The sequence below is a fragment of the Macaca fascicularis genome, chromosome 19 (genome assembly GCF_037993035.2).
Source record: "Macaca fascicularis isolate 582-1 chromosome 19, T2T-MFA8v1.1".
Lineage (NCBI taxonomy): Eukaryota > Metazoa > Chordata > Mammalia > Primates > Cercopithecidae > Macaca > Macaca fascicularis.
In genome coordinates this window covers 55,260,522-55,286,794 of record NC_088393.1, presented here as the reverse complement: position 1 = coordinate 55,286,794, position 26,273 = coordinate 55,260,522, and the positions used below count along the sequence as shown (strand labels likewise).

The 26,273-nt window shown below is 55.7% G+C and overlaps 3 protein-coding genes across 15 annotated transcripts; 1 reads left to right on the top strand and 2 right to left on the bottom strand.

Moving 5' to 3' along the window:
* Window positions 1–968: 968 nt before the first annotated feature.
* Window positions 969–1,794, bottom strand: INAFM1 (InaF motif containing 1). The gene has a single exon (XM_065534670.2). It carries the CDS (start codon window positions 1,742–1,744, stop codon window positions 1,313–1,315), a length of 432 nt encoding a protein of 143 aa, XP_065390742.1. The 5' UTR covers window positions 1,745–1,794; the 3' UTR covers window positions 969–1,312.
* CCDC9 (coiled-coil domain containing 9) lies at window positions 969–18,821 on the bottom strand. Of its 13 annotated transcripts, none has more exons than XM_065534666.2 (15): window positions 18,737–18,821; window positions 16,730–16,803; window positions 16,474–16,578; window positions 14,732–14,833; window positions 14,315–14,566; window positions 12,057–12,140; window positions 11,797–11,970; window positions 10,323–10,504; window positions 6,243–6,289; window positions 6,010–6,145; window positions 5,531–5,624; window positions 5,063–5,444; window positions 4,587–4,679; window positions 3,197–3,246; window positions 969–2,644 (listed from the first exon to the last, which is right to left on the bottom strand). In XM_065534666.2, exons 2-15 carry the CDS (start codon window positions 16,730–16,732, stop codon window positions 2,627–2,629), a joined length of 1,722 nt encoding a protein of 573 aa, XP_065390738.1. In that variant the 5' UTR covers window positions 16,733–16,803; window positions 18,737–18,821; the 3' UTR covers window positions 969–2,626. The 13 variants fall into 13 exon arrangements, with proteins under 13 accessions (XP_065390738.1, XP_073880107.1, XP_065390740.1 ...); XM_074024006.1 differs by lacking the exon at window positions 18,737–18,821 and adding an exon at window positions 17,786–17,952; XM_065534668.2 differs by lacking the exon at window positions 4,587–4,679.
* On the top strand, window positions 16,837–25,675 carry LOC102140227 (large ribosomal subunit protein eL19-like). Its single transcript, XM_065535116.1, has 3 exons — window positions 16,837–16,882; window positions 18,612–18,832; window positions 25,111–25,675. The coding sequence occupies exons 1-3, from the start codon at window positions 16,837–16,839 to the stop codon at window positions 25,582–25,584; spliced, it is 741 nt and encodes a 246-aa protein (XP_065391188.1). The 3' UTR covers window positions 25,585–25,675.
* The last annotated feature ends 598 nt before the right edge of the window (window positions 25,676–26,273 follow it).

Here is a 26,273-nt window from a genome sequence, read left to right as displayed (position 1 = left end):
GCTTGCAGTGAGCTGAGATTGGGCCACTGCACTCCAGCCTGGGCGACAGAGCGAGACTCCGTCTCAAAAAAAAAAAAAAATAGTGCTGGCTTCCTGGATTCCCCTTCTGTCCACAGACACGCTCTGGGGAGTGGTGGTGGGGTAAGAGGAGGTGAGCAGAGCAGCGGACCTTCCTAAGGAACCACCTCCACAGATCTCCAGGAGCCACAATGTGAGAGAAAAGGCTCCGCTTCACTCTCCTGGGAAGGCCTCCAGCTCAAGCCGGGAGGCTGGAAAGGGACCAGTTTCTTGCATGTCAGATCCCAGGCCCTGCCCAGACCCAGGCCTCAGTCTTCCAGGATGGAATATGGCCTCCCCACCTCGGACTCCTTGCCCAGAAGCTAGACCTCAGTTTCCTGGTCTAGGTTTCCTAGCAGCGCCACAGGCCAGAGAGGCTGCACCAGTCTTCCAAGGCAGCACAGCGCTTTGGTGATTGGCTCTGAGATTTCCAGACAGGTTGAGAAGCAACATTACCACCGCCGCCATCCACTCCCATCTCTCTGACCCCAGGAAGTGGGCCAGCATCGTTCCCTCTCGGCAGCCAACTGAGATCCCTGAGTTATTTAGCCTCTGTCCCTGACATGATAATTACACCAACAGCAATTCCCAGAACCTCAGCTATTGTCCTAAATCACCCCACTCCTCCTCTTGTCTCCTGTGCTGTAACACGAGGGCAGACACTCTGCTTCTCTCCAGAGACATCTGTCCTTTGCTCCAAGCACACAAAAAACTGGGAAGCCCTTCCCACAAAGGCCCTGCTGCTGCTAAGCTTCTTCTCCCTACTCCAACCAAAAAGAGAAGAGCGCCTTAAGGAAGGAGAACAGCCCACCCGGGACAAGAGAGACAAAGGCCACACCCAGGAAGGTCTTCCCCACACAAACTTGGGAGGGGAGGCATCTCTGCAGACAACAGGACAGACACAGCACGAGGCAGCTGAGGCTGTGGTTTATTGCAGATGGACAGATTCAGGGAGGTGAGAAGGCAGATGGGCCGTGGGCTCTGTGCTCAGCATCCCACAGCAGGAGGAGCAGGAGACAGAGCTCAGGATGGGATCTTCCTGATGGTGGAGGACCCGGTCTGACCACAGAGGAGCTGCAAGAGGCAAGGCCCCGAGCCGACACCCCCTGGGCCCCCATTCCGCGGGATGACAGCTCCAGAGACGCTGGGCAATGTCACTAGGAAGGAGGCCGGACCCATCCGGAGACGGTGCATCCTCGGCGTGGAGCACAGAGCTCTTGCGGGCTGGCGATGCGGGTTGGGGTGGAAGGGAGAGTTACCCAGGTCCTCGACCCTCCGCGGCCTCTGGCGTCTCTCTGGCTGTCTGGTGGCTCAGGCGGCGGCCAGGGTCGCTGTAGCGGCGGCGGCGGCGGCTCAGCGGCAGCTGGAGCTGGGATCGGGGCCCGCCGGGGACTCCCAGGAGGCAGGAGACGGAGGCAGCGGCGGGCGCCGGGACAGGCGGGGCGCCCGGGCGGGAGGCACACGGAGGGGACGGCGCGCTGGGCTGCGGGCCGGCGGGCGCCGCGGGGGACCGCGTGGGTACCCAGATGAGACCGTAGTACACAGCGAGCAGCACGGCAGCCAGCGAGACGCAGAGGAAGTAGGCACAGACTGGGGCCAAGCGCAGCCAACGCCCCCGTGGGCCCTCGCTCAGCCCCGCGCCGCCGGGGCTCTCGGCGCCGCCGCCCACGCAGCTGGTCCCCCGCATCCCCGCAGCCCACTCCGCTCCGCGCCGCGGCCCGCACAGGCCCCGCCCCCAACCCGCAGGACCGCCCCGCGCTCTAAATCGCCCGCCTCCGACCCCGCCCCCGCCAGGCATGGTCACGCCCACACACGGCTCCGCAGCCTAGGCCCACCCCCTCCAGCCTCCGCCCAACCACCTAACGGCGGAGGTGTTAGCCCCGCCCCCTCGCTCAAGCCCCGCCCCCGCGTTTAGCTCCATCACCTCTATCACCGGCTGCTTCTGCCACAACCCGGTTCTCTTCCCAGACCCAGACTTCATCCAGCCCAGGCGTCTACCCCGCCTCGGAGCCCGCCCCCTCGTCCCGCTCAAGCCCTGCCTGGAGCCCTACGCCGCCCTCTGCCGCAGCCAGTATCTCTCGCTGACTGTCGGACTGTCTACTCCAGCGCTCAAGCCCCGCGCGCTACCCTCTGGCTCCCACAGTCTAGGCCGGAGTCCCTGCTCTCCTCCTCCGCCGGCTCCCGCGCGGCAACCCGACCACGCCCCCGCGGATGGCCCCGCCCCATGACCGGGGCAAGATCCATACCCGCGCGCGCCCACCCCGCCCCCCGCCTAACTCCGCTTGTCGGAATTCCGGCCCCGCCGCTGCGGGACCCGCCGCCTCCAGCACACGCTCAGCCCCCTTCCCTGGCCGCTCAGCACAACCTCAGGCCCCGAGGTTCCACTCCGCCCCTGACCGCAATCGCGCCCCTTGTCCCAGCTCCTCCCCCACCGTCTTCTCTCTAGAGCCAAGGGGTCCAGACTAGGCTCTGGGGAAGAGAGAAGACAGCCTGGAAATCCAGTTAAACCCCTCCTGACGCCCCCTCCCCATCAAGGCGGGGAAGCTTCAGTCCCCTCCCAGCAGCGTCTTCAGGAATTCGGGGAGGCCTGCGGGAGGGGGGGGAGGGAAGACGGATCAGAAGAGTGAAGGAAGACTCCTTCCTCCCGCCTCTTCCAACACGGAAAAGCCCGCCAAGCACAGCGACCCAGACTGCCCCCTCCAGAAACACAGTTCAAGGGTGAGCGGAAGCACTGCGTTTAATAGGACAAGGCTGGTGCCCGAGTCATTCAAGCCCTTCGGAAGAGTCACCGGCTATCTGCCAGGCCTCGGATGCAATCCTGGAGGCGGGAGATTCGACCCGAGCCGCCCAGGGCCTCCATGGGAGGCTAACGCGGAAGCGCCCCAGCCGTCCCGGTACCGCGACGTCCCCCGTTGGTGGGGCCTGCACCGACTACTGCCCTGGCCCCGCCCGGCTCGCAGACCCTGGCTCCTCCCCCCTTACATTTAACCCTCTCCTGGCTGGAGTGTGGCAGAAGCAGAGGACAGAGGAGCGAGGCGATGGGAGGTTAGTGCAGAGCGCGGAGGCCGCGGTCCGGCGGGCGCGGTCAGCGAGCGGCCCCCGGCGGCGGAGGGGCCGCCACCACCTTGCAGAAACGCACCCTCTGGAAGTCGGTGATCTCCGCCGTCTCCTGGCCCTCGGGGCCCGCCTCTGAGGAGAGAAGGGGCTGAGTCAGCGGAGGGAATTAGTCTTCCTACCTTCCCCCCGGCCCAGGACCACTCCCCTGCCTAGCCACGCCCCTTCCCCGTTCGAGCCCCTGCCACAGCCGGCTTGGCGCTAACCGGTTTACACAGCCTAGACTAATCCTCTCAGCGGACCCACGCAGCAGCAAACACCCCCAGCAACATAACCCTGTTTACAATCGGGGAAACGCGGGTGTGGTGCGCTCTGTCTCCCGACCAACACGTGGCCCAAGACAGAGCGCCTAGGCCCCCGCACCACCCACCGCTGCAACCTGTCCTCTCCCACCCCCGCCCCATCTCACGGCCTTCACCAACCTCCACCAAGCCAGTCCTAGAGGACCCGCCCTCCCCTTTCCTTCGCCACCGCCTGCTATTCTAACCAGTCCTTCCTCGGCTCTGCACCCCAAATCCTAATCCCACTCTGCGGGGAGGGGAGGCCATCTGAGATTCGAAATCTTACTCCTACGAAGTGTAGGTGGAGAGGGGCTCGGCCTCTTGCTCACACTTCGTCGGTCCCAAAATGCTGATGGGGTCCGCATCTCTAATTTGCCCCACTAGGTTGCACCTCAAAACTCTAATCCCAGCCACAGTGAAATCCAGTTTTCTGCCCTTGCACATCTTTTTGGTCTTTTGGAGCCAGTTCAAATTTCGAAGTCCACCTTTAGCTCCTGCCCTAGTACACCAACCCCCCCGCTTTTTTTTTTTTTTTCCGAGACGGAGTCTCGCTCTGTCACCCAGGTGGGAGTACAGTGGAGCGATCTCTGCTCACTGCAGCTTCCACCTCCCAGGTTCAAGCGAGCCTCCTGCCTCCCAAGTAGCTGGGATTACAGGCGCATGCCACCACACCCGGCTAATTTTTTTTATTTTAGTAAAGACGGGGTTTCACCTTCTTGGCCAGACTGGTCTGGAACTCCTGACCTCAAGTGATCTGCCCACTTCAGCCTCCCTAAATGCTGGGATTACAGGCATGAGCCAAGGTGTCCGACCACACCCCATTACTCTTAAACCAGTGCTTTCCAAAACCCCTGAGCTCGACTCCAAAATTCTAATCCTTTCCTTACCCCCAACTTCAACCTCCACCCACATACCCAATTCCTATTGGCTTGGCCCATAAAGTTGCCCCTTTGCCCCACCCCTGCCACCCAGCTCCAGTCCCCAATCCCTATCCCAGCTCACCCTTTTCACCTCACCTCTATGGTCCAACTGCTACCTACACACACTCACCCCACTCCCCCAAGCCCTCTGCCCCTCAGCCCCACAGAAAGCAGCAGCAGCAGCCTCCACCCCCTGCCCCATGCACTCCCCCACCTGGAGTTGCCTCAGACCCTTCCTCTTCAGCTTTCTGGGTTCCTGGGAGGCTGGGCCCACTCTCCAGGGAGGCAGGGGCTGACTGGCCACCTCCTAGGGAAGGGGAGGCCCGGTCAAGCCCCCTTTCCCTCCTGACATCTCCCTACCCCAAGAGAGAAGGCCCAGGGGGAGTTGAAGGGGGTTCAAGGACACACCTGGGGGAATGTCATTTGAGGATGTGAATTCTTTATTGGGGAGGGGGCTCGAAGGGCTGGGGCAGGCTCTGGGAGGAGGCATTCCAGAGAAGAGCATGACCGTACAGAAGAGCATGGGCTGACCCCCAACCAACAGCCACCATGGCTATAGGACACACTGGGTCCCAGGGCCCAGCCCCCAAGGGTCCCCCATCAGCCACACCCCTCCAGGGCACGCGCACTTGTGCACACACACACACACACAGAGCCAGCTTCATGCAGTCTCAAAAGGCCAGGCCTCACCCAGAGAGAGGGCGCCAGCCGGGTGGGTGGTCCGGGGAGAATTCAGCTCCACCTCTTCACCCCAATCGGACACGGACTGGTGGCCGCTGGGTGGTGAGAAAGGGCTGGAAGGCGTGCCAGGGGCCTGGGGCTCCGGCGGGGGCTCCTCTGGACTGAAGGGGACTCCGTGGGCCTGCTCACTACAGGGGCTCCCAGTGGGGGCGGCCTCTGGGGCTTGGTGGTCTTGGGCTGGTTCTTCCTCCTCATCACCTTCTTCCACCTCGATTGCCTCCTCCTCCTCGTCGTCCTCACTTATGTCCTCCCATTCTTCATCCTCTTCCCCCTCGTTCTCTTCCCCCTTGTCTTCGGGAGGCTGGTGGGCAGGAGCTGGGATCTTGGGTAGCTTTGGGGACATAGGCAAGTCAGGGCAAGGCGCAGGCCCTGAGCCCCCACCCCAGGCCCATGCCCTGAACCGTGGCCCAGCCTCACCTGCGTGGATGTCTCCACAAGGGAAGTGGGCTGTGGAGCCTCAGGGGCTGGGGATGCTGCCCCCTCTTTTGTCTCCCAGCGGTCATCATGGTCACTAGAGGGAACAGAGGGAAGGGGTGATGCCTGGGTGGAGAGTAGATAGGAGGAAGGGCTTCCTGCTTCCACCCTCCCTAGGGAGGAGCTGCCCAGAGCACCTGGCATGTTGGAGCACTGAGGGAATGGCAGATGTGTGTCCCCAGGTGTCAAAGACAGAGAGCAGGGCAGGTGGCAGGAGAGGAGATGGGTAAGGGCAGAAAGGGGACAGATGAGGGTAAAACCAAGAGCCAGATCCCAAGCCCCTCAAACCACAGACCTGCGAGATAGGGCCAAGACAAAGACAGGGACAGACAGATGTACCCACACCTTCACAGCAAGCCAAAGAAGAGGACGCCCTGTGGAGAGCCCTGGGGGTATGCAAACCCACAGAAGGGATGCCCCACCTGTAGGCCCGGGGTGCTGCCTTGGCCTGAGGCCGACTGCTCTTTCTCCTCCTGCGGCTGCTGGCCTCAGCTTTGCGCTGGGACAGGAACTCCCCAAACGTAGGGGGCTTCGGGGGCCGGGCCCAGGCCTGGTCATCTGCAACAGAACCCAGGTATCATCGGAAAGGGAAGGCGTGGCACACACCACCCGACTCCCAGACCGAGCCTCGGCTCATCCAAGGGCACCCACTCACCATAGCGGTGGGATGGTTCATGGGCAGGGACTGGGCCATCCTTGAACCTGGGGAAAGATAACGGATGAGCGGGCAGCTGGGGGAACACGGTAACAAGAGGATCAAGAAGATAGGAGAGGTCAGGGTCAGAAATCAGATCAGTGACAGATGGTCAACCAGACAGGGGTCACTAGAAGTAGGACAGGGCTGGGCATGGTGGCTCAAGCCTGTAATCCCAGTACTCTGGGAGGCTGAGGCAGACAGATCCCTTAAGCCCAGGAGTTGAAACCAGCCTGGTGAACATGGCGAAGCCCCACCTCTACAAAAAATACAAAAAGTAGCTGGGCGTGGTAGCGCACGCCTGTAATCCCAGCTACTAGGGAGGCTGAGGAGGGAGGATTGCTTAAGCCTGGGAGGTCAAGGCTGCAGTGAGCCATGATCAAGCCACTGTACTTCAGCCTGGGTGTCAGAGGGAGACCCCATCTCAAAAAAAAAATAGGACTGGCCGGGCGCGGTGGCTCAAGCCTGTAATCCCAACACTTTGGGAGGCTGAGACGGGCGGATCATGAGGTCAGGAGATCGAGACCATCCTGGCTAACACGGTGAAACCCCGTCTCTACTAAAAAATAACAAAAAACTAGCCGGGCGAGGTGGCGGGCGCCTGTAGTCCCAGCTACTCGGAGGCTGAGGCGGGAGAATGGCGTGAACCCGGGAGGCGGAGCTTGCAGTGAGCTGAGATCCGGCCACTGCACTCCAGCCTGGGCGACAGAGCGAAACTCCGTCTCAAAAAAAAAAAAAAAATTGGACCAGGTGATGGGTGATGGGTGAGAGACAAATTTGACAGCATAGTGACAAATACAAAAAGATTCAGAATGTGGGCGCCAAAACAAAAATTTGGGGGAATCACCACAGACCCTTGCCCAAGTACATGACCCCCAACTGACTGACTTTTCCCACTAGTCTCGCTCGCCTCTCCAGCTAAGCAGGCTCTTCCACCACACCTAGCTCCTGCCTTAGGGCCTTAGCGCCTGCTCCTGGAACGTTCTTCCCACATTTTTCACTGGCTCACTCCCTCACCTCCTTTCAGGGCTCCGCTCAGAGGCCTTCCTGAACCCCCAGCTAAGACAATATTAGGGTCGGGCGCGGTGGCTCACACCTGTAATCCCAACACTTTGGGAGGCCAGATGGGTGGATCACCTGAGACCAGGAGTTTGAGACCAGGGTGAAACCCCATGTCTACTAAAAATACAAAAATTAGGCCAGGCGCAGGTGGCTCACGCCTGTAATCCCAGCACTTTGGGAGGCCGAGGCGGGCGGATCATGAGGTCAGGAGATTGAGATCATCCTGGCTAACACGGTGAAACCCCGTCGCTAGTAAAAATACAAAAAATTAGCCAAGCGTGGTGGCGGACGCCTGTAGTCCCAGCTATTCGGGAGGCTGAGGCAGGAGAATGGCATGAACCTGAGGCAGAGCTTGCAGTGAGGCGAGATCACACCACTGCACTCTAGCCTGGGCGACATAGCAAGACTCTGTCTCAAAAAAAAAAAAAAAAAATTAGCCGGGCATGGTGGCGGGCACCTGTAATCTCAACTACTCCAGAAGCTGAGTCAGGAGAATTACTTGAACCCAGGAGGTGGATGTTGCAGTGAGCTGAGATCACACCACTGCACTCTAGCCTGGGCAACACAGCAAGACTCAGTCTCAAAAAAAAAGAAAATAATAATATTATTATTATTACACAGATTATCTAAGTCTAAAATTCTAATCTCCACCCTGGCTGCTTACTCTGCTTCATTGTCCTTCCGGGCCTGACATTAGACCTCTGAATTACCCACCTTGCCCACTACATTCTTAGTTCCACAAAGGCAGAAATGTTTTGTTTGCTGCTGTATCACCTAGAACCTTCTATGACATAGGGGGGACTCAAATATATGCTGATGAAAGCAAGACACCATGCATTTTTTTTTTTTTTAGAGATAGGGTCTTGCTCTGTGGTCCAGGCTGGAGTACAGTGGCATCATAACGGCTCACTGCAAATCTCCTGGGTTCAAGCAGTCCTCCAGCCTCGGCCTCCTAACGTGCTGGGATTATGGGGATTATAAACGTGAGCCACTGCGCCTGGCCCACACACACATTTTTTTTTTTTTTTTTGAGACAGAGTCTCGCTGTTTCACCCAGGCTGGAGTGCAGTAGCGTGATCTTGGTTCACTGCAAGCTCTGCCTCCCGGGTTCACACCATTCTCCTGCCTCAGCCTCCCGAGTAGCTGGGACTACAGGCGCCCGCCACCACACCTGACTAATTTTTTGTATTTTTAGTAGAGACAGGGTATTACCATGTTAGCCAGGATGGTCTCCATCTCCTGACCTCGTTCGTGATCTGCCCGCCTTGGCCTCCCAAAGTCCTGGGATTACAGGCGTGAGCCACTGCGTCCCGCCATTTTTTGAATTTCTGGTAGAGACGGGGTTTCACCGTGTTGGCCAGGATGGTCTTGATCTCCTGACCTCATGATCCACCCGCCTCGGCCTCCCAAAGTGCTGGGATTACAGACATGAGCCACTGCACCCAGCCCACACACATATTATTAATCAGACTTGTTGCAAACTGTTTTTGGGACACACAAGAAAAACAAATACTTTCTCACTGTGAACACTGAGAACATCTCCCCAAAAGTCCAGCTGCCTCCTCCTTAGGAAGATCAGCTATAGTATCTGAGCAAAATATTTCTCACACTTGCACAGGCTTAGCTCACAATCCACAACAGAATGCTTCCCGACCACCGGGCAGACAAAATCCTTCTCCTTAGCCAAAGCCAAAACACAAGTTATAGGTGAATGAAAACTTTCAACACAGGAAAGAATGGGGGATGAGGTAAAACCTAAAGTTGCTGATCTTTAAATACTGCCATTTATTGGCTCTTCCTGAACCTTCTCCTTCTTGGCTATGGAAGTTGCTCCCCATGACGACAATGTGATGAGGGCTTTAAGTCTGACTGAATCGGGGGACAGAGTCAAACTCGAGGTTAACAATGCCACTGGGGTAAGGTGGTGGTGCCGGGCGCGGTGGCTCACACCTGTAATCTCAGCACTTTGGGAGATTCAGGTGGGCAAATCATGAGGTCAGGAGTTCAAGACCAGCCAGGCCAACATGGTGAAACCCTGTCTCTACCAAAAATACAAAAATTAGTTGGATGTGGTAGCAGGCACCTGTAATCCCAGCTACACGGGAGGCTGAGGCAGGAGAATCGCTTGAACCCAGGAGGCAGAGGTTGCAGTGAGCCGAGATCACATCACTATACTCCAGCCCAAGCAACACTGCGAGACTCCATCTCCAAAGGAAAAAAAAAAGAAGAAGGTGGTGATGGTGGGGCATGGAAAGACATTCAGGAATCTGTGTTGGTGGGGACAGGTCAGAGGCTGGCGGGAGGATGCAAAGGTCTAATCGCTGTTAAACAGCCTTCACACCCTCCCTGCATTGGAACTGACGTCCCTGCAGCCACCGGTGTTCTTATCCACTGGAGTGGGCAGAGCTTACTTCCCCGCCCCAGTGAGATGGAGTGTGCTGGCAAAAACGACTGGCACATGTGCCCGCTTGTGCATCTGCCCATGTCAGGGCAAGCGCTCTCCAGGCAGCTGCTGCCCTCAGCCTGGACAGCAGAATGAACACCCTGGCACAGAATGAGTTCACCCTGCCGCAAGGAGCCAAGCCCAGTGGGACCCACAGCTTAGCATCCAGCCTGGATCAGATGAGCCCAGCACACCCGTGCATACAGAAGAAATCCTCTCACCCCAGCTGCTCAGGAGGCTAAGGCAGGAGAATTGCTTGAACCCAGGAGGCAGAGGTTTCAGTGAGCTGAGATCGCGCCACTGCACTCCATCCAGACTGGGTGGCAGAGCAAGACTCTGTCTCCAGAAAAAAAAAAAAAAGAAAACTAGAAGTGCTCTCACGTGCTGCTGAGCTCCGGCAGCTGGTCCACAGCATCTCAGGATATAGCAGTCACTCACTCATACACAGCAGGAGAAACCAGAGAGAGGCACAGGACTTAGAAGTCAGGGCCAAGGTCAAGGTGCCACACAGGGAGGGCAGTAGGGAGGAGACTCACATCCCATCAGTCTTCTCGGCGTCCCACTCGCGCCGCCACTGGCCAGTGGGTTTGCGGTGCCTCTGCAGCCGCTCCTGGTCGATCTTCTCCCTCTCCTGCTTCCAGCGCAGGTACTCCGACCGCTCCCGGCCCGTCATGGACAACGTCATGTCTCCAGCACTGCCCAGGCCAGCTCGGCGGCCCTGCCCCCCAGCCCAGGGGGAGTCAGGGCGCTGTCCCACACCCCACCCCACCCCTAAGCCCCAGGGCACATCCACTTGCTCAAGGTCACACAGGAAAGCAGTGACAAGGCAGAAATCACAACCAAGTAGGCTCAGGTGGCACCTCCTCAGAGAGGCCCTCTCAGATCTGTAGCATCCCTCTGTCCCCTCAGCTGCTGGATTTTTCTCCACAACACTTGGGAGGACCTCACATCTTGCTATATTTTCATTCACTCAGCTCCCACCAATAGAAACCTCATCAAGGAAGGGGCTCTGCCTCAAAACTCTTATCCCGCTGGGCGTGGTGGCTCACGCCTGTAATCCCAGCACTTTGGAAAGCTGAGGGGGGCGGATCACAAGGTCAGGAGATTAAGACCATCCTGGCTAACATGGTGAAACCCTCTCTCTACTAAAAATACAAAAAATTAGCCAGGCGTGCGGCTACTCCCAGCTACTCAGGAGGCTGAGGCAGGAGAATGGTGTGAACCCAGGAGGCGGAGCTTGCAGTGAGCCAAGATGGCGCCACTGCACTCCAGCCTGGGTGACAGAGCAAGACTCCGTCTCCAAAAAACAAAAAAAATACTGTTAGTAACAAGAAAACCCTCAAACATACCACAAAGCTGTAACAACTAGAGCAGCGTGGTACTGACAGAAGAACCAACAGACAAACAATTTGGGGGTGGACCACCAAGTGCAAGGACACTGCCCCTCCCTCCTCTTCTAGGTCAGGTCCCCACCCCTCACACAGCACCTGCCACATGGTAGGTGCCTCATAAATGCTGATGTCATTAACAATGAGGGAATATTTGCCTTAGCAGGAAACAAAACATACCACAAATCCTTAATAATTAAAATCCTGGCCAAGCATGGTGGCTCACACCTTTAATCCCAGCATTTTGGGAGGCCGAGGCAGGTAGATTACTTGAGGTCAGGAGTTGCCAAGACCAGCCTGGCCAACATGGTGAAACCCCATCTCTACTGAAAATATGAAAAAATTAGCCAGGCATGGTGGTGCTCGCCTATAATCTCAGCTACTTGGAAGGCTAAGTCAGAAGAATTGCTTCAACCCGGGAGGTAAAGGTTGCAGTGAGCCGAGATGGCGCCACTGCACTCCAGAATGGGTGACAAAGCAAGACTCGTCTCAATGAAAAAAAAAGTCCTGTGCTACGGCACAAAAAAGGAGACGCCCCATGGCCCTGATCTGTCTGGTTCCTGCTGCTCAGTCCCCATCATAGCCCTGACAGCCCCGGGGCGTCCTCACTCCCAGCACCCACCTGCCGCTCGTGCTCAAGGCCACAGCGCACCCGCTCAAAGTCAGGGCCACCCCAGTTGCGGCCATGCCGGCGGCTGTCCTCCCGGCGGTCCCTCTCAGATTCCTCCAGGGGCCCGCTGCGTCGCCGGGGATCATCCAGGAAGTTCCGCACCGGGTTGGGTTCAAGCACCCCTTCCTGCAGGCAGCGGAGCAGGGGATTGACGCCGGCTCCCCACAGCCCAGGCAGCTGGGCCCCGCCACGGGGACACCCGCACCACTGACCCGCTGGTTGCGCTCGTACTCGGCAATCTTCTCCATCTCCTCGTTCATCTTCTCAATGTTCTGTCTGCGCCGCTCCTCCCACTCCTGGGGGGATAAAGATAGGGATACCCAGCTTCAGGGAGAACTATTAGGCCGCCCGTGCAGGAGAGGGGCTGCCCAGCAGGCCTGAGGCTCCTCTCCTCGGACTGGTCTGCTGGTGTCTGAGCATTTGCTCTTAGCATGCTCCGTGCTCAAGGTCAGTAGTGAACTAATGAGGCTGGTTGGTCAGGCCTAGTCTATGCAAACAACACAGTATATACTGCACTGGCTTTCCTATTGCGGGGGTCTGGAATTTCAGTACATACTAGACGGAGGGAGCCTGCGTTCAAAACCAGCCTCCAGGCTGACATGGTGGCTTAAACCTCTAATCCAAGCACGTTGGGAGGCCAAGGCAGAAGGATTGCTTGAGTCCAGGAGTTCAAGGCCAGACTAGGCAACAGAGCAAGACCCTGTCTCTACAAAAAATTTCAAACGTGGCCGGGGGTGGTGGCTCACGCCTGTAATACCAGGACTTTGGGAGGCCCAGGCAGGTGGATCACAAGGTCAGGAGATTGAGACCATCCTGGCTAACACAGTGAAACCTCGTCTCTACTAAAAATACAAAAAAAAAAAAAAAAAAAAAAAAGAAGACGGGCGTGGTGGCAGGCGCCTGTAGTCCCAGCTACTTGGGAGGCTGAGGCAGGAGAATGGCATGAACCCAGGAGGCGGAACTTGCAGTGAGCCAAGATCATGCCACTGCACTCCAGCATAGGCAACAGAGCGAGACTCCGTCTCAAACACAAAAAAGCAGGAACCTGGGTCCCTGAGTGACATCATGGAGCGGGGCCTCGCCCCCTGGACCACCCACCTCCCTGCAGGGCTCAGCATACAAGAGAGAAATAAACTCCTACTCTACTTAGGTCGTGAGATTTTTGGCGTCTTTCTGTGACAGCAGCTTGGCATGCCCAATTTAAGTCTAATTCTTTTTTTTTTTTTTTTTTTTTTTTTTTGAGACAGAATTTCACTCTTGTTGTCCAGGCTGGAGTACAATGGTGTGATCTCAGCTCACTGCAACCTCCGCCTCCCAGGTTCAAGCACTTCTCCTGCCTCAGCCTCCTGAGTAGCTGAGATAACAGGCGTGTGCCACCATGCCTGGCTCATTTTTTGTATTTTTAGTAGAGACAGGGTTTCACCATGTTGGCCAGGCTGGTCTCGAACTCCTGACTTCAGGTGATCTGCCCACCTTGGCCTCCTGCAGTGTTGAGATTACAGGCGTGAGCCACCGCACCCAGCTTTTTTTTTTTCTGATATGGAGTCTCACTCTGTCACCCAGACTGGAGTGCAGTGGCACCATCTCAGCTCACCGTGACCTCCGCCTCCCAGGTTCAAGTGATCCTCCTGCCTCAACCTCCCAAGTAGCTGGGATGACAAGTGCCCACCACCACGCCCGGCTAATTTTTGAATCTTCTTATTCCCGTGTAAATGCCAGAACCAGAAGCTCACAGGGGAAGTGAGCTGCCCAAGGACAGGTAACTCACAGAACCAGGTTCAACCCATGTCTATGGTGGGCTGTCCGCCACTCAGCTAGACCGCCTCACACCCCGCTGACCTGCACGTCATGGGTAAGTGAGGCAGTTACAGTAAGATCACTGCTCCCCACAAACAAAGCCGGGGACCAACACAAACACAGAAACAGAATGCCACACAGAACCTGTGCCCACAAGCACACCAAACAGAGACAGCCCACCAGACACACACACAGAGCCTGTGCCCACAAGCACACCAGATAGAGACAGCCCACCAGACACACACACTGTGCCAGAAAGGCAGGAGAGGTGGGGACAGAGGATGAGCGGGCAAGCATGCACCAGAAAGCCAGAAAAAGGGAAACAAAGAGCGAGCGACAGAGGATACACAGCACTAGGTGTTGCAGGAGAGGGAGGGAAGGAAGGCGAGGAGGAATGAGAAGAGGGGGAACACGGGCAGGAGAGAAAGAGACAAGGAGTAACATGCGAGCTCTGGGCGTGAGGAGAGAGGGAAGGAACAGGAGGAAGTAGAAGAGGGAGAGCAGGAGGAGGAGGAGGTGGTAAAGGAAGAGAGAAACAGAGCCAGATGCAGAGGCTCGGAGAGAGATGCCGAAAGATGGATATACAGGACAACTGTGCATTTGAGAGGAGGAACAGACAGAAACAGACAACAGAGAACCTCAGCCAGGGCTCCAAGTGCTGCCTAGCTCCTACCTTAGATTTACGGTCAGAGATTGAGGTGTCTCCAGCTCCAGAGAGGTGAGGGGAACCCCGGCCACGGCCCCTCCGGCCACGGCCCCCACCTCCTCCTCCTCGAGGCTGCTCCCCAGGACTGCCCTCCCAGCTGCGCGATGCTCGGCCCATGCCAGCCCGGCCTCCCTGCTGTGGAGGAGTCCGGCCCCCCTTGCTGGCCCCTGGGGGCCGATGGGTCCCAGGAGACCTCCGGGAAGGACCCAGGTTCTTCTCCTGGAAGAGGGGAGATGGGGAAAATACAGTCACTGGGGCAGGCAGGCATGCGGCCAGGATGGAGGCCACCCACTGGTGCAGGACAGCTGGGGGCTCCTGGGTCCCAGGCCTCAACCCTCTGCCCCTCCCCATCCCCACGATCCCTAACCCCAGTGATGAGCTCACCGACTCCACTGCCATGTTCTCCTTCTCCACTGAGCGGCCCTTTCGGGGAGCTGTGACCGCAACTCCCTCAAGTTCAGCTTTCTTACGGTCTTCCTCAATCTCCTAGGAACAGACACCCGGGGCAGGGAAGCGTCAGGTGCCCTGACCGCCAGACAGCCTCCCACAGACCCCTGATCTCCGACTAAGTCTGGCCCCAGCCCAGGCCTCTCTCCTGGGCTCTGGACAAGGCGGCCACTCATATCCCTCAAACCCCATCACGTTGCTGCCCCACTCAAAACGCTCCTGTGGTGCCCATCTCTGAGTAACAGCCTCCCCCACATCCTGTGGGGCCCATGGGGTCTGGCCTTGGTACCTCCCTGACCTGTCTCTCACCCTCTGCCCCGCGATCACTCTGGCTTCCCTGCTATTCCCCGAACACATCCAGCTCAAACCTGCCTCGGGGGCTTTGCACCAGCGGCTCCCTCTGCCAGGAACACTTTTCCCAGAGATCTTCCAACCCCTCACCTCCTGCAGGTCTCTGCTCCAATGCTGCCTTCTGGTGAGGCTTTCCCTGAGCACCCTATGGAAACCAGCTCCCTGCCACCCTCTCTGATCTCATCCCATTTGCACCCAGCACCGTGTGCGTCTTGCTCACTGTCTGCTTCCTCCACTACAGCAGAATCTGCCTGGGGACAGGAATGTCGGTCCGCTTTCAGTGATGTATGTCACTGACATGTATCCCAAGTCTAGAACGTTGCCTGGCCCACAAGGGAAATTCAATATGCCTTTTATAAAATGAATGACTTCATGAAGAATGAATAAATGAAACCCATGCCTCCCCCCAGATCCCATCTCAGGGACAGCCACACCACCTACTCAGCAGCCTTGTCCTAAATCCTCCCTCTTCCTCCCCCTGCCCCCAACTGCTCTTTAGTAACTGAGTTCCTCTCAACAGCCCTGCCCTGAGCCAGGTACCTCCTCTCCTACTAGGGTTCCAGCCCCAACTTCCTCCTCGGTCACTGGGCTCCAGTGTCACCTCCTCCCAGCCACCACCACACAGCGCCCAGAGGCGTCTTCCTAAAGAACTATTCTGACGGGTCCCACCCCTGCTCAAGGCTCTCCTTGGTTCCCCAGCGCCCTCAGGACAAAGTTCAAACTCAGCCTGGTGGCATTCAGGGCCCCGCACAGCCTAGTCCCTGCTGACCTGCCCAGGTCAATTCTCTCCTAACCAACCCTCCAACTTGAAGCTCCAAGCTCTCTCTCGCTTCCAACATTTGCACAAACTGTTCTCTCTGCCTGAAACATGTTCCCCTCTCCTTCTCAACTGGTTATTGTCTACTCACCACTCAAGCCTCAAAGTCCACTCCTCCAGGAAACCCTTCCTGATATCCCCAAGGCTGGGCAGGAGCCTCCTCCAGACTCCCACAGACCCCTGGATTTCCTGATTCCAGACTTGTCCACTCTGGGACATCCCTGACTAGATGGTGGACCCTGGAGGGGTAGGCCTGGGTCTGTCTCAATCACAGCTGTATCCCCAGCACCACTCAGCACCGGGGCTGGTACGGTAAAGATCTTGGGGAATACTTGTGAACAAATGAATGAATGAATGAATGAATGGAATGAAAGAAGGGATGTCAGGCTAAGGCCTTTGGCTTTTATCCTGACAGTGATGGGGAGCCATGAAAAGGTTTTAAGGGAGAGGTGAGAAAAACTCACTGCGGGGAAGAGAGGGGATGGGGTCTCCCAGGGCGGGGCTAGGGCACCTGGTAGCGCCGGATGAGGGCCTCATTCTTCCGCCGAAGAGCCTCGATCCTCTTGTCCAACTCAGCATCCTTCTCCTCCTTTGATTTCAAATCGAGTGTGGCTGCCTGAGACCGGGAGGCAGTTGAGGGATGGAAGGAAAAACCTCCATCCATACCAGGGATTTTCCCCTGGGGTCTGAGAGTCTGCCCCTCTGGATCCCATCCTCCCAAGCCCCCTTCCCCAAAACAGATTCTAGAGACCCACTTTCAGCCTCACCATTTCGCTGGCTCGGTGGGGTCAAGGTCCCAGCAAACCTCCCCTGCAGAATCTAGACACAGCACTGAGGGTTCCTGGGGGCAGAGGAAAAAGAAGGACTAAGGCCAATGGCCCCCCAATCTACTTCGTCCTCTGACATAGTGGGGGCTCCTCGTAGCCATACACAAAAAAAACCTGTACCGCAAGAGAATTCTAGCCCTCACTCTCCCTCCCTTCAACTGCCAGCTCTACCTTCTCCATAGAAATTAAGATGGGCCAGGTGTGGTGGCTCACGCCTGTAATCCCAGCACTTTGGGAGGCCGAGATGGGCGGATCACAAGGTCAGGAGATCGAGACTATCCTAGATAACACGGTGAAACGCCATCTCTACTAAAAATACAAAAATTAGCCGGGTGTGGTGGCGGGCGCCTGTAGTCCCAGCTACAGGCTGAGGCAGCAGAATGGCGTGAACCCGGGAAAGCAGAGCTTGCAGTGAGCCGAGATCGCGCCACTGCACTCCAGCCTGGGCAACAGAGCAAGACTCCGTCCCAAAAAAAAAAAACAAAAAGAAAGAAATTAAGACTCAGCCCTTTCATGATCTTTGTGGACTCACCCAGTTCCCATGTAAACAATCTAGTGAAACCCACCTTGGGGATATTCTGGCCCCCACCCACTACTTAAGTATCCAACACTGCTCTCCTCCAAACGCAGATTCTAGTCCAGCCTGCATACCCTGTGGTATGAGTGCTAGCCCGGTTCCCTATCGAGAGTTCCAACTACAACCCCTCCAACCAGCCTGCACAAGAAAGTTCCAGACCCACCTCCCTGTGCTCATCCTGGTGCCTCTCATATTCAGGCGAATATTCTAGCTCCGCCAGGTAAGGTTCAGAAACATTCCTAATCCCACGCTCAAAGAAAGTCTGAACCCCACTCTTATTGGCTGCCCAAGTTTTCAGAGAACACGCCAAGCCCACACCTTCCCCAGGGACTTCCTAGTCCCGGTCTTCAGCACCCTAAGGAAACTCAACAGCCTCCCGCCTTCCCCGAAAGGATTCTGTACACAGGCCCAGAACTCACTGGCGAGTCTTCCTGGAACTGGCCTTTTGCCCCACTGAATACTCCACCAGCCCCAACCAACAAGGACAAAAATACCCAGGCCCGCCCCAGATTTTCTGTGCAAAGCTCCAGCCTCAATCCAGCTGGGAATGCCAGGGCCACTTCCCCGACATCCTGGAAACCGCTCTAGCCCCGCCCCAACCCATGGGCCATTAATCTAGCCCCCCTCCCGACTTTCTCCCAGGCAACAGCCCAGACCCGCCCCTCCCATCTCTTATTATTATTATTCCATCCCCGCCTCCGGCCTTCCCAGTCAACCCTCCGGCCCCGCCTCCGATTGGCCTGGCCAACTTCCTGGACACGCCCCCTGACTCCCTCCCACACCTCGTTACGTCAGCATCTGGCCCCACCCGTGGCTTCCCCGTCAACGCTCTGGCCGCGCCCGTGGCTCAGACGAAACTTTCTGGCTCCACCCCCAGCATTCCCCTCCAGCTCCCTGGCCCCGCCCCCTGGCTCACCACTATAAAGTGGCCCCGCCCCCGGCACGCGTCAGCCTCTGGGTCCGCCCCCAACGTCCCGGCCAACAATCTGGACCCACTTCCAGTCAGGCAAAACTTTCTGGCCCCGCCCACAGCGCGTCCGCCGGGCATCGGAGCCCCGCCACACAGCTGTCCAAGCAACATATGGCCCCGCCCACAGCCCAGCCACAACTTTTAGGCCCCGCCCACAGCCGCCGGCCCAGGCTCGGGCCCCGCCCCGCCTCGGCCCTAACCACCCCCCCCAACGGCCCGCCGCGCCAGCGCCCCTCCAGCTTCCCATGTGGGCGTCCTGTCCCCGCCCCCCGCAGAGTACTCCGACCCCGCCCCCGCCGGCGGCTCCCCACCCCGCCCACGCCTGTTCGCGCTCCCCGCCACGTGGAGCTTCAGGCCCCGCCTTCTCTGGGCGCGCTCCCGGCCCCCTCCCCCCGGTCACCTGTCCCGGAGACCCCGCGGCGTCCGCGACTCCAGCTCCGTCGGCCTCTGCGTCCGCAGCTCCCGGGCCACGCGCGTCACTTCCTGCCCGCACCACGTGAGGCAGAGAAATAAAGAGGGTCACTTCCGGCCCTGTGGGACCGTTTCCGGGAGCCTTAAAGGGGCCGCGTCTCCGCAGTGGAGGTGGGATCGGGGCCACCTGGCCCCCCGGGTGTTTTGGAAGCTCATCCAATTTCCTTCTGCCTGAATTACCAACTTCCAGGAAAAGGAGACACCGTCCTCACTCCCTGGCCTCTACCTCTTTCTTCAAGCTGTTTCCGCCTCCAGCCCCTTATTCCTGGTTTCTGTCAGTAGATGCCAAGCATTGGGCACTGACGCCTGGAAGGCTGACCTGGTTCGAGCCCCTCGTGCCAATGAAACCTAAGAGTTCGCTTTAGAAGCTTCAGATGTTCAACCGGCGGGGGGCGGCTCACACTTCTAATCCCAGAACCTTGGGAGGCCGAGGCGGGCGGATCACCTGAGGTCAGAAGTTCGAGATCAGCCTGGCCAACATTGTGAAATCCCATCTCTACAAAAAAATTAGCCGGTTGTGGTGGCGCGCGCCTGTAACCCCAGCAACTTGGGAGGCTAAAGCAGGAGAATCGCTTGAACCGGGGAGGCAGAGGTTGCCGTGAGCCGAGATCATGCCACCGCACCCAGCCTAGACGACAGAGCGTACTCCTTCTCAAAAATAAATGTAAATGCCGGCCGGGATGGCTCACGCTTGTAAGCCCAGCACTTTGGGAGGCCGAGGAGGGCGGATCACTTGAGGCCAGGAGTTCGAGACCATCCAGGCCAACATGGTGAAACCCCGTCTCTACTAAATATACAAAAAAATTAGCCGGGCATGGTGGCGGGTGCCTGTAGTCTCAGCTACTCAGTATGCTGAGGCAGGAGAATGGCGTGAACCTGGGAGGCGGAGCTTGCAGTGAGCCGAGATCGCACCACTGCATTCTAGCTTGGACGACGGAGAGAGACTCCATCTCAAAAAAAAAAAATACAAAAATTAGCTAGGCTTGGTGGCGGGCACCTGTAATTCCAGCTACTTGGGAGGCTGGGGCTAGAGAATCGCTTGAACCTGGGAGGCAGAGGTTGCAGTGAGCCGAGATTGCACCACCACACTGCAGCCTGGGCGACCAAGGAGATTCCGTCTCAAAATGAAATAAAATAGGCTGGGCTCCCTGGCTCACACCTGTAATCCCAGCACTTTGGGAGTCTGAGGCGGGTGGATCACCTGAGGTCAGGAGTTTGAGACCAGCCTGACCAACGTGGTGAAACCCTGTCTCTACTAAAAAATACAAAAATTAGCCAGGCATGGTGGCAGGCACCTGTAACGCCTGTAATCCCACGTACAGGCTGAAGCAGGAGAATCGCTTAAACCCGGCAAGCAGAGGTTGCAGTGAGCTGAGATCGTGCCATTGCACTCCAGCCTGGGCGACAAAGCAAGTCTCCGTCTCAAAAAACTAAATAAAATAAAATAACTGGCTGGGCACAGTGGCTCACGCCTGTAATCCCAGCACTTTGGGAGGCTGAGGCGGGTGGATCACAAGGTCAGGAGTTTGAGACCAGCCTGGCTAACATAGTGAAACCCGTCTCTACTAAAAATACAAAAATTAGCTGGACGTAGCGGCAGATGCCTGTAATCCCAGCTCCTTGGGAGGCTAAGACAGAGAATTGCTTGAACCGGGGAGGCAGAGGTTGCAGTGAGGCAAGATCGCACCACTGCACTCCAGCCTGGGCGACAGAGTGAGACTCTGTATCGAAAATAAATAAATAAATAAAATCATAAAATATAAAATAAAATAAACGTTCAACTGATAGAATCAGTCGTTCATTCTCCCAAATCAGCATTGACTGCCAGGCTGTGTACTGGGGGGGAAAGGTTGGAGGGGGAACTGAGATGATGAACAAAGCTGACCCCATCCTTGTCCTCCTGAGGGAAGACACAAGTAAATGGGAAATAGCAGCACCTGTGGGAGATGCCTGGCAAGAGAGGCAGGAGAGGCCCAAGGGTGAGAGGCTGCCTGAGCAGGCCCAAGGATACAACCTATGCAAAGGCCCTGTGGTGAATGAGCTGGGTGCATTCCCAAAACTACAAGATACTCAAAGTAACAATAGCTGAATAGCTGCAAAGTCCAGGAGTTTACGGCATTAACCAAAATTTTAGACATAATAAAGCTATTGTGACAAGCCAACCAGGCACTGAGGCTCACGCCTGTAACCCTTGCTCCTTGGAAGGCTGAGGCAGGAGAATCACTTGAACCTGGGAAATGGAGGTTGCAGTGGGCCAAGGTTGCGCCATTGCACTCCAGCCTGGGCAACAAAATCGAAACTCTGTCTCAGAATAAATACATAAATACATAAAAAAGCTATTGTGACAGATGATGATGAATGCTATAGAATACCCTCAGAGAAGGTGAATGACCGTTATAAGTGAACAGACCAGATTCCCTGCAGTGCTAGTAATTTTATTTTGTGATTTAAGAGATGGAAAGTGGAAGTACCTGGTAATTGCTTACCACTTATATGGCTACTGTTTACAGCCTTTCAGAGATACCAATGAAACTTAATCCTCTTATAATTGTCCAAATAGCAATCTATGCATGTAACAAAATTCACTTGCAGGCCGGTGCAGTGACTTGTGCCTGTAATCCCAGAACTTTGGGAGGCCAAGGTAGGCAGATCACTTTAGCTCAGGAATTCAAGACCAGCCTGGGCAACATAGTGAGACCCAGTCTCCACCAAAAAAATTTAAAAGTAGGCCAAATACAGTGGCTCATGCCTGTAATTCCAATAATTCGGGAGGCAGAAGTGGGAGGATCATTTAAGGCCAGGAGCTAGCTCGCGACCAGCCTGGCCAACATAGTGAGACCCCCACCTCTGTGTGTGTGTGTGTGTGTGTGTGTGTATTTTTTTTCTTTTCTTTTTCTTTTCTCTTTTTTTTTTGAGACAGCTTTTGCTCTTTTTGCCCAGGCCAGAGTGCAATGGCACAATCTCGGCTCACTGCAATCTCTGCCTCCCAGGTTGAAGCAATTCTCTGCCTCAGCCTCCCGAGTAGCTGGGATTACAGGCATGTGCCACCATGCCTGGCTAGTTTTTTTGTATTTTTAGGAGAGACAGGGTTTCACCATTTTGACCAGGCTTGTCTTGAACTCCTGACCTCGTGATCCACCCGCCTCGGCCTCCCAAAGTGCTGGGATTACAGGCGTGAGCCACTATGCCCTGCTGATTGTTTTCAACACGTGAACTTCGACAGACACATTCAAACCATGGCAACTGTTCCGACAGAAAGAGGCTGCCCAGAGCACCCTAGGCAGAGCTGAGTTGATGGAGCCTGAGCATTGTGTGTGTCACCGCTGCTGCCCTCTCCAGCCACATCACTCTCTTTTGTGCATCCTCACACTCCATGTTCTTAGCCACTGGTTCTCCATGGAGGTAATTTTGCCCCCTAAAGGACGTTTCACAATGACTAGGAACATTTCTGGTTGTCACAGGAGAGGGTCCTCTTGCCATCTAGTGGGCAGAGGCCAGGGCTGCTCCTGAACATCTTCCAGTGCCCAGGCCAGTCCCCAAGATAAAGACTCAGCCTCGGCCAGGCATCGTGGCTCATGCCTGTAATCCCAGGACTTTGGGAGGCCAAGGCAGGAGGATCACCTGAGGTCAGGAATTCAAGACCAGCCTGGCCAACGTGGTGAAATCCTGTCTCTACTAAAACTACACACACAAAAAAATAAATTAGCCAGCCGTGGTGGTGTGCGCCTGTAAACCCAGCTACTTGGGAGGCTGAGGCAGGAGAATCATTTGAACCCAGGAGGCAGAGGCTTCAGTGAGCTGAGATCACATCATTGCACTCCAGCCAGGGGGACAGAACAAGACTCCATCTCAAAAAAAAAAAAAAAAAAAAATTATCCAAGAGTGTCAGTACATGCCTGTAGTCCCAGCTACTCGGGAGGCTGAGGCAGAAGAATCGCTTGACCCTGACAGGCAGAGGTTGCAGTGAGTTGAGATCCTGCCACTGCACTTTAGCCTGGGTGACACAGCGACACCCTGTCTCAAAAAAATAAGTAAGTACACACACACACACACACACACAAATTAATCGGGCATGGCCGGGTGCGGTGGCTCACACCTGTAATCCCAGCACTTTGGGAGGCCAAGGTGGGTTAATCACCTGAGGTCAGGAGTTCATGACCAGCCTGGCCAACATGGTGAAACCCCGTCTCTACTAAAAATGTAAAAAAAAATTAGCTGGGTGTGGTGGCAGGCACTTGTAGTTCCAGCTACTAGGGATGCTGAAGCAGGAGAATTGCGTGAACCAGGAGGTGGAGATTTCAGTGAGCTGAGATCGCACCACTGCACTCCAGCCTGGGTGACAGAGCGAGACTCCGTCTCAAGAGAAAAAAAAAAAAAAAAAACTAGCCGGCCACGGTGGTTGGATGCCTGTAGTCCCAGCTACTCAGGAGGCTGAGGCAGAAGAATTGCTTGAACCCAGGAGGCGGAGGTTGCAGTGAACCAACACAATGCCACTGCACTCCAGCCTCGGCGACAGAGTGAGATTCTGGCTCAAAATTAAAAAACAAAAAACAAACAAACAAAAATTAGCCAGGCGTGGTGGTGCATGCCTGTGATCCCAGCTACTCAGGAGGCTGAGGCAGGAGAATCGCTTGAACTCAGGAGGCAGAGGTTGCAGTGAGCCGAGATCGCACCACTGCATTCTAGCCTGGGCGACAGAGTGAGACTCCGTCTCAAAAAAAAGAAAAAAAAAGTAAATAAATAACTAAAGTCAGCATATGTTAAAAAGTAATAATAATAAAACAAAATAAAATTAGCCAGACATGGTGGCACATGGTCCTAGCTACTCAGGAGGCTGAGGCAGAAGGATTGCTTGAGCCCAGGAGGTCAAGATTGCAGTGAATTATGATCCAGCCTTTATACAGTGAAATACTCTGCAACAGTGAAAGTGACCAATCAGCAGGGAGCAGTGGTGCACCACTACTGGGGAGGCCAAGGTGGGAGGATCACTAGAGGCCAGAAGTTCAACGCCAGACTGGGCAACAACAAAGTGAGACCCCTGTCTTGAAAGGAAAGAAGGAAGGAAGGAAGGAAGGAAGGAAGGAAGGAAGGAAGGAAGGAAGGAAGGAAGGAAGGAAGGAAGGAAAGAAGGAAGGAAGGAGGGAGGGAGGGAGGGAGGGAGGGAAGGAGGGAGGGAGGGAGGTCAGTCATGGCTGGGCACAGTGGCTCACGCCTGTAATCCCAGCACTTTGGGCAGCTGAGGCAGGTGGGTCACCTAAGGTAGGGAATTTGAGACCAGGCTGGCCAACATGGTGAAACCCCGTCTCTACTAAAAATACAAAAATTAGCCGGGCCTGGTGGCATTGGGGCTGTAATCCCAGCTACTCGGGAGGCTGGGTCTCAAGAATCACTTGAACTCGGGAAGCAGAGGTTGCAAGGAGCCAAGATCGCACCACTGCCACTCCAGCCTGGGCAACAGAGCCAGGCTCTGTGGAGAAGCAGGGGTGGGGGATGAGGGGAAGAAAGAAAGAAAGAAAAAAAAGTAAAAGTAAACAAGAACATGAATGAATCTTGCAAACATTAGGCTGCATAACAAAAGTCATACAGACACCAAAGAGAACGTATTTCATGGTCCATTTATATGAAATTCTAGAACAAGCAAAACTAATCTCTGGTGTTAGAATTCAGGATAATGATTATCCTGAGGATGATTAGGGTAAGCAGGATCAGGAAATGGGGCTAAGAACTTTCTGTTTCTCCACCTAGGTGCTGGTTGCATGGAGTTCTGCACTTAAGAGTTTGGGAGGGGCTGGGCGCGGTGGCTGACTCCTGTAATCCCAGAACTTTGGGAGGACAAGGAGGGTAGATCACTTGAGCCCAGAAGTTGGTGACCAGCCTGGGGCATAAGAGTGAGACCCCTCCCATCCCCATCTCTATTAAAAAAAAAAAAAAAAAAAAAGGCCGGGCGCAGTGGCTCATGCCTGTAATCCCAGCACTTTGGGAGGCCGAGGAGGACGGATCATGAGGTCAGGAGATCGAGACCATCCTTGCTAACACGGTGAAACCCCGTCTCTACTAAAAAATACAAAAAAAACTGGCCGGGCGAGGTGGCGGGCGCCTGTAGTCCCAGCTACTCAGGAGGCTGAGGCAGGAGAATGGCGGGAACCCGGGAGGCGGAGCTTGCAGTGAACTGAGATCCGGCCACTGCACTTCAGCCTGGGCGACAGAACGAGACTCCGTCTCAAAAAAAAAAAGAAAAAAAAAAAAAAGGTCTGGTTAGGCCCCAGTGAGACTAATGAAATCACCAATGCCAACTCTCCTCAGCAGATCCGAAAGCTGATCAAAGATGGGCTGATCATCCGCAAGCCTGTGACGGTCCATTCCCGGGCACGATGCCGGAAAAATACCTTGGCCCGCCGGAAGGGGAGGCACATGGGCATAGGTAAGCGGAAGGGTACAGCCAATGCCCGAATGCCAGAGAAGGTCACGTGGATGAGGAGAATGAGGATTCTGCGCCTGCTGCTCAGAAGATACCATGAGTCTAAGAAGATTGATCGCCACATGTATCACAGCCTGTACCTGAAGGTGAAGGGGAATGTGTTCAAAAACAAGCGTATTCTCATGGAACACATCCACAAGCTGAAGGCAGACAAGGCCCGCAAGAAGCTCCTGGCTGACCAGGCTGAGGCCCGCAGGTCTAAGACCAAGGAAGCACGCAAGCGCCGTGAAGAGCACCTCCAGGCCAAGAAGGAGGAGATTATCAAGACTTTGTCCAAGGAGGAAGAGACCAAGAAATAAAAGCTCCCCCTTTGTCTGTACATACTGGCCTCCGTGATTACATAGATCAGCCATGAAAATAAAACAAGCCTTTAAAAAAAAAAAAAAAAAATAGCCGGGCTGGTGGCATGCGCCTGTAATCCCAGCTACTCGGGAGGCTGAGGCAGGAGAATTGCTGAAACCGGGAGGCAGACGTTGCAGGGAGCAGAGATCGCACTCCAGCCTGGGGGACAGAGCCAGACTCTGTCTCAGGAAAAAAAAAAAAAAAAAAGGGCCAGGTGCGGTGGCTCACGCATGTAATCCCAGCACATTGGGAGGCCGAAGCGGATGGATCACGACGTCAAGAGTTCAAGACCACCCTGGCCAAGATGGTGAACCCCGTCTCTAGTAAAAATACAAAAAAATTAGCCGGGCATGGTGGTGGGGGCCTGTCATCCCAACTACTCAGGAGGCTGAGGCAGAGAATTGAACTTGGGAGGCGGAGGTTGCAGTGAGCCGAGATCACACCACTGTACTCCAGCCTGGGTGACAAAGCGAGACTCCGTCTCAAAAAAAAAAAAAAAAAAAGAAAAAGAAAAAAGAGTTTGAGAGCTTCAGGAGTTCAAGGCTGCAATGAGCTCTGATCACGCCAGCCTGAGCAACGAGGGAGACCTTGTTTCTAAAAAAAAAAAAAGGATTTGGGAGCTTTAGAGAATAGAGAAGTATGTAAC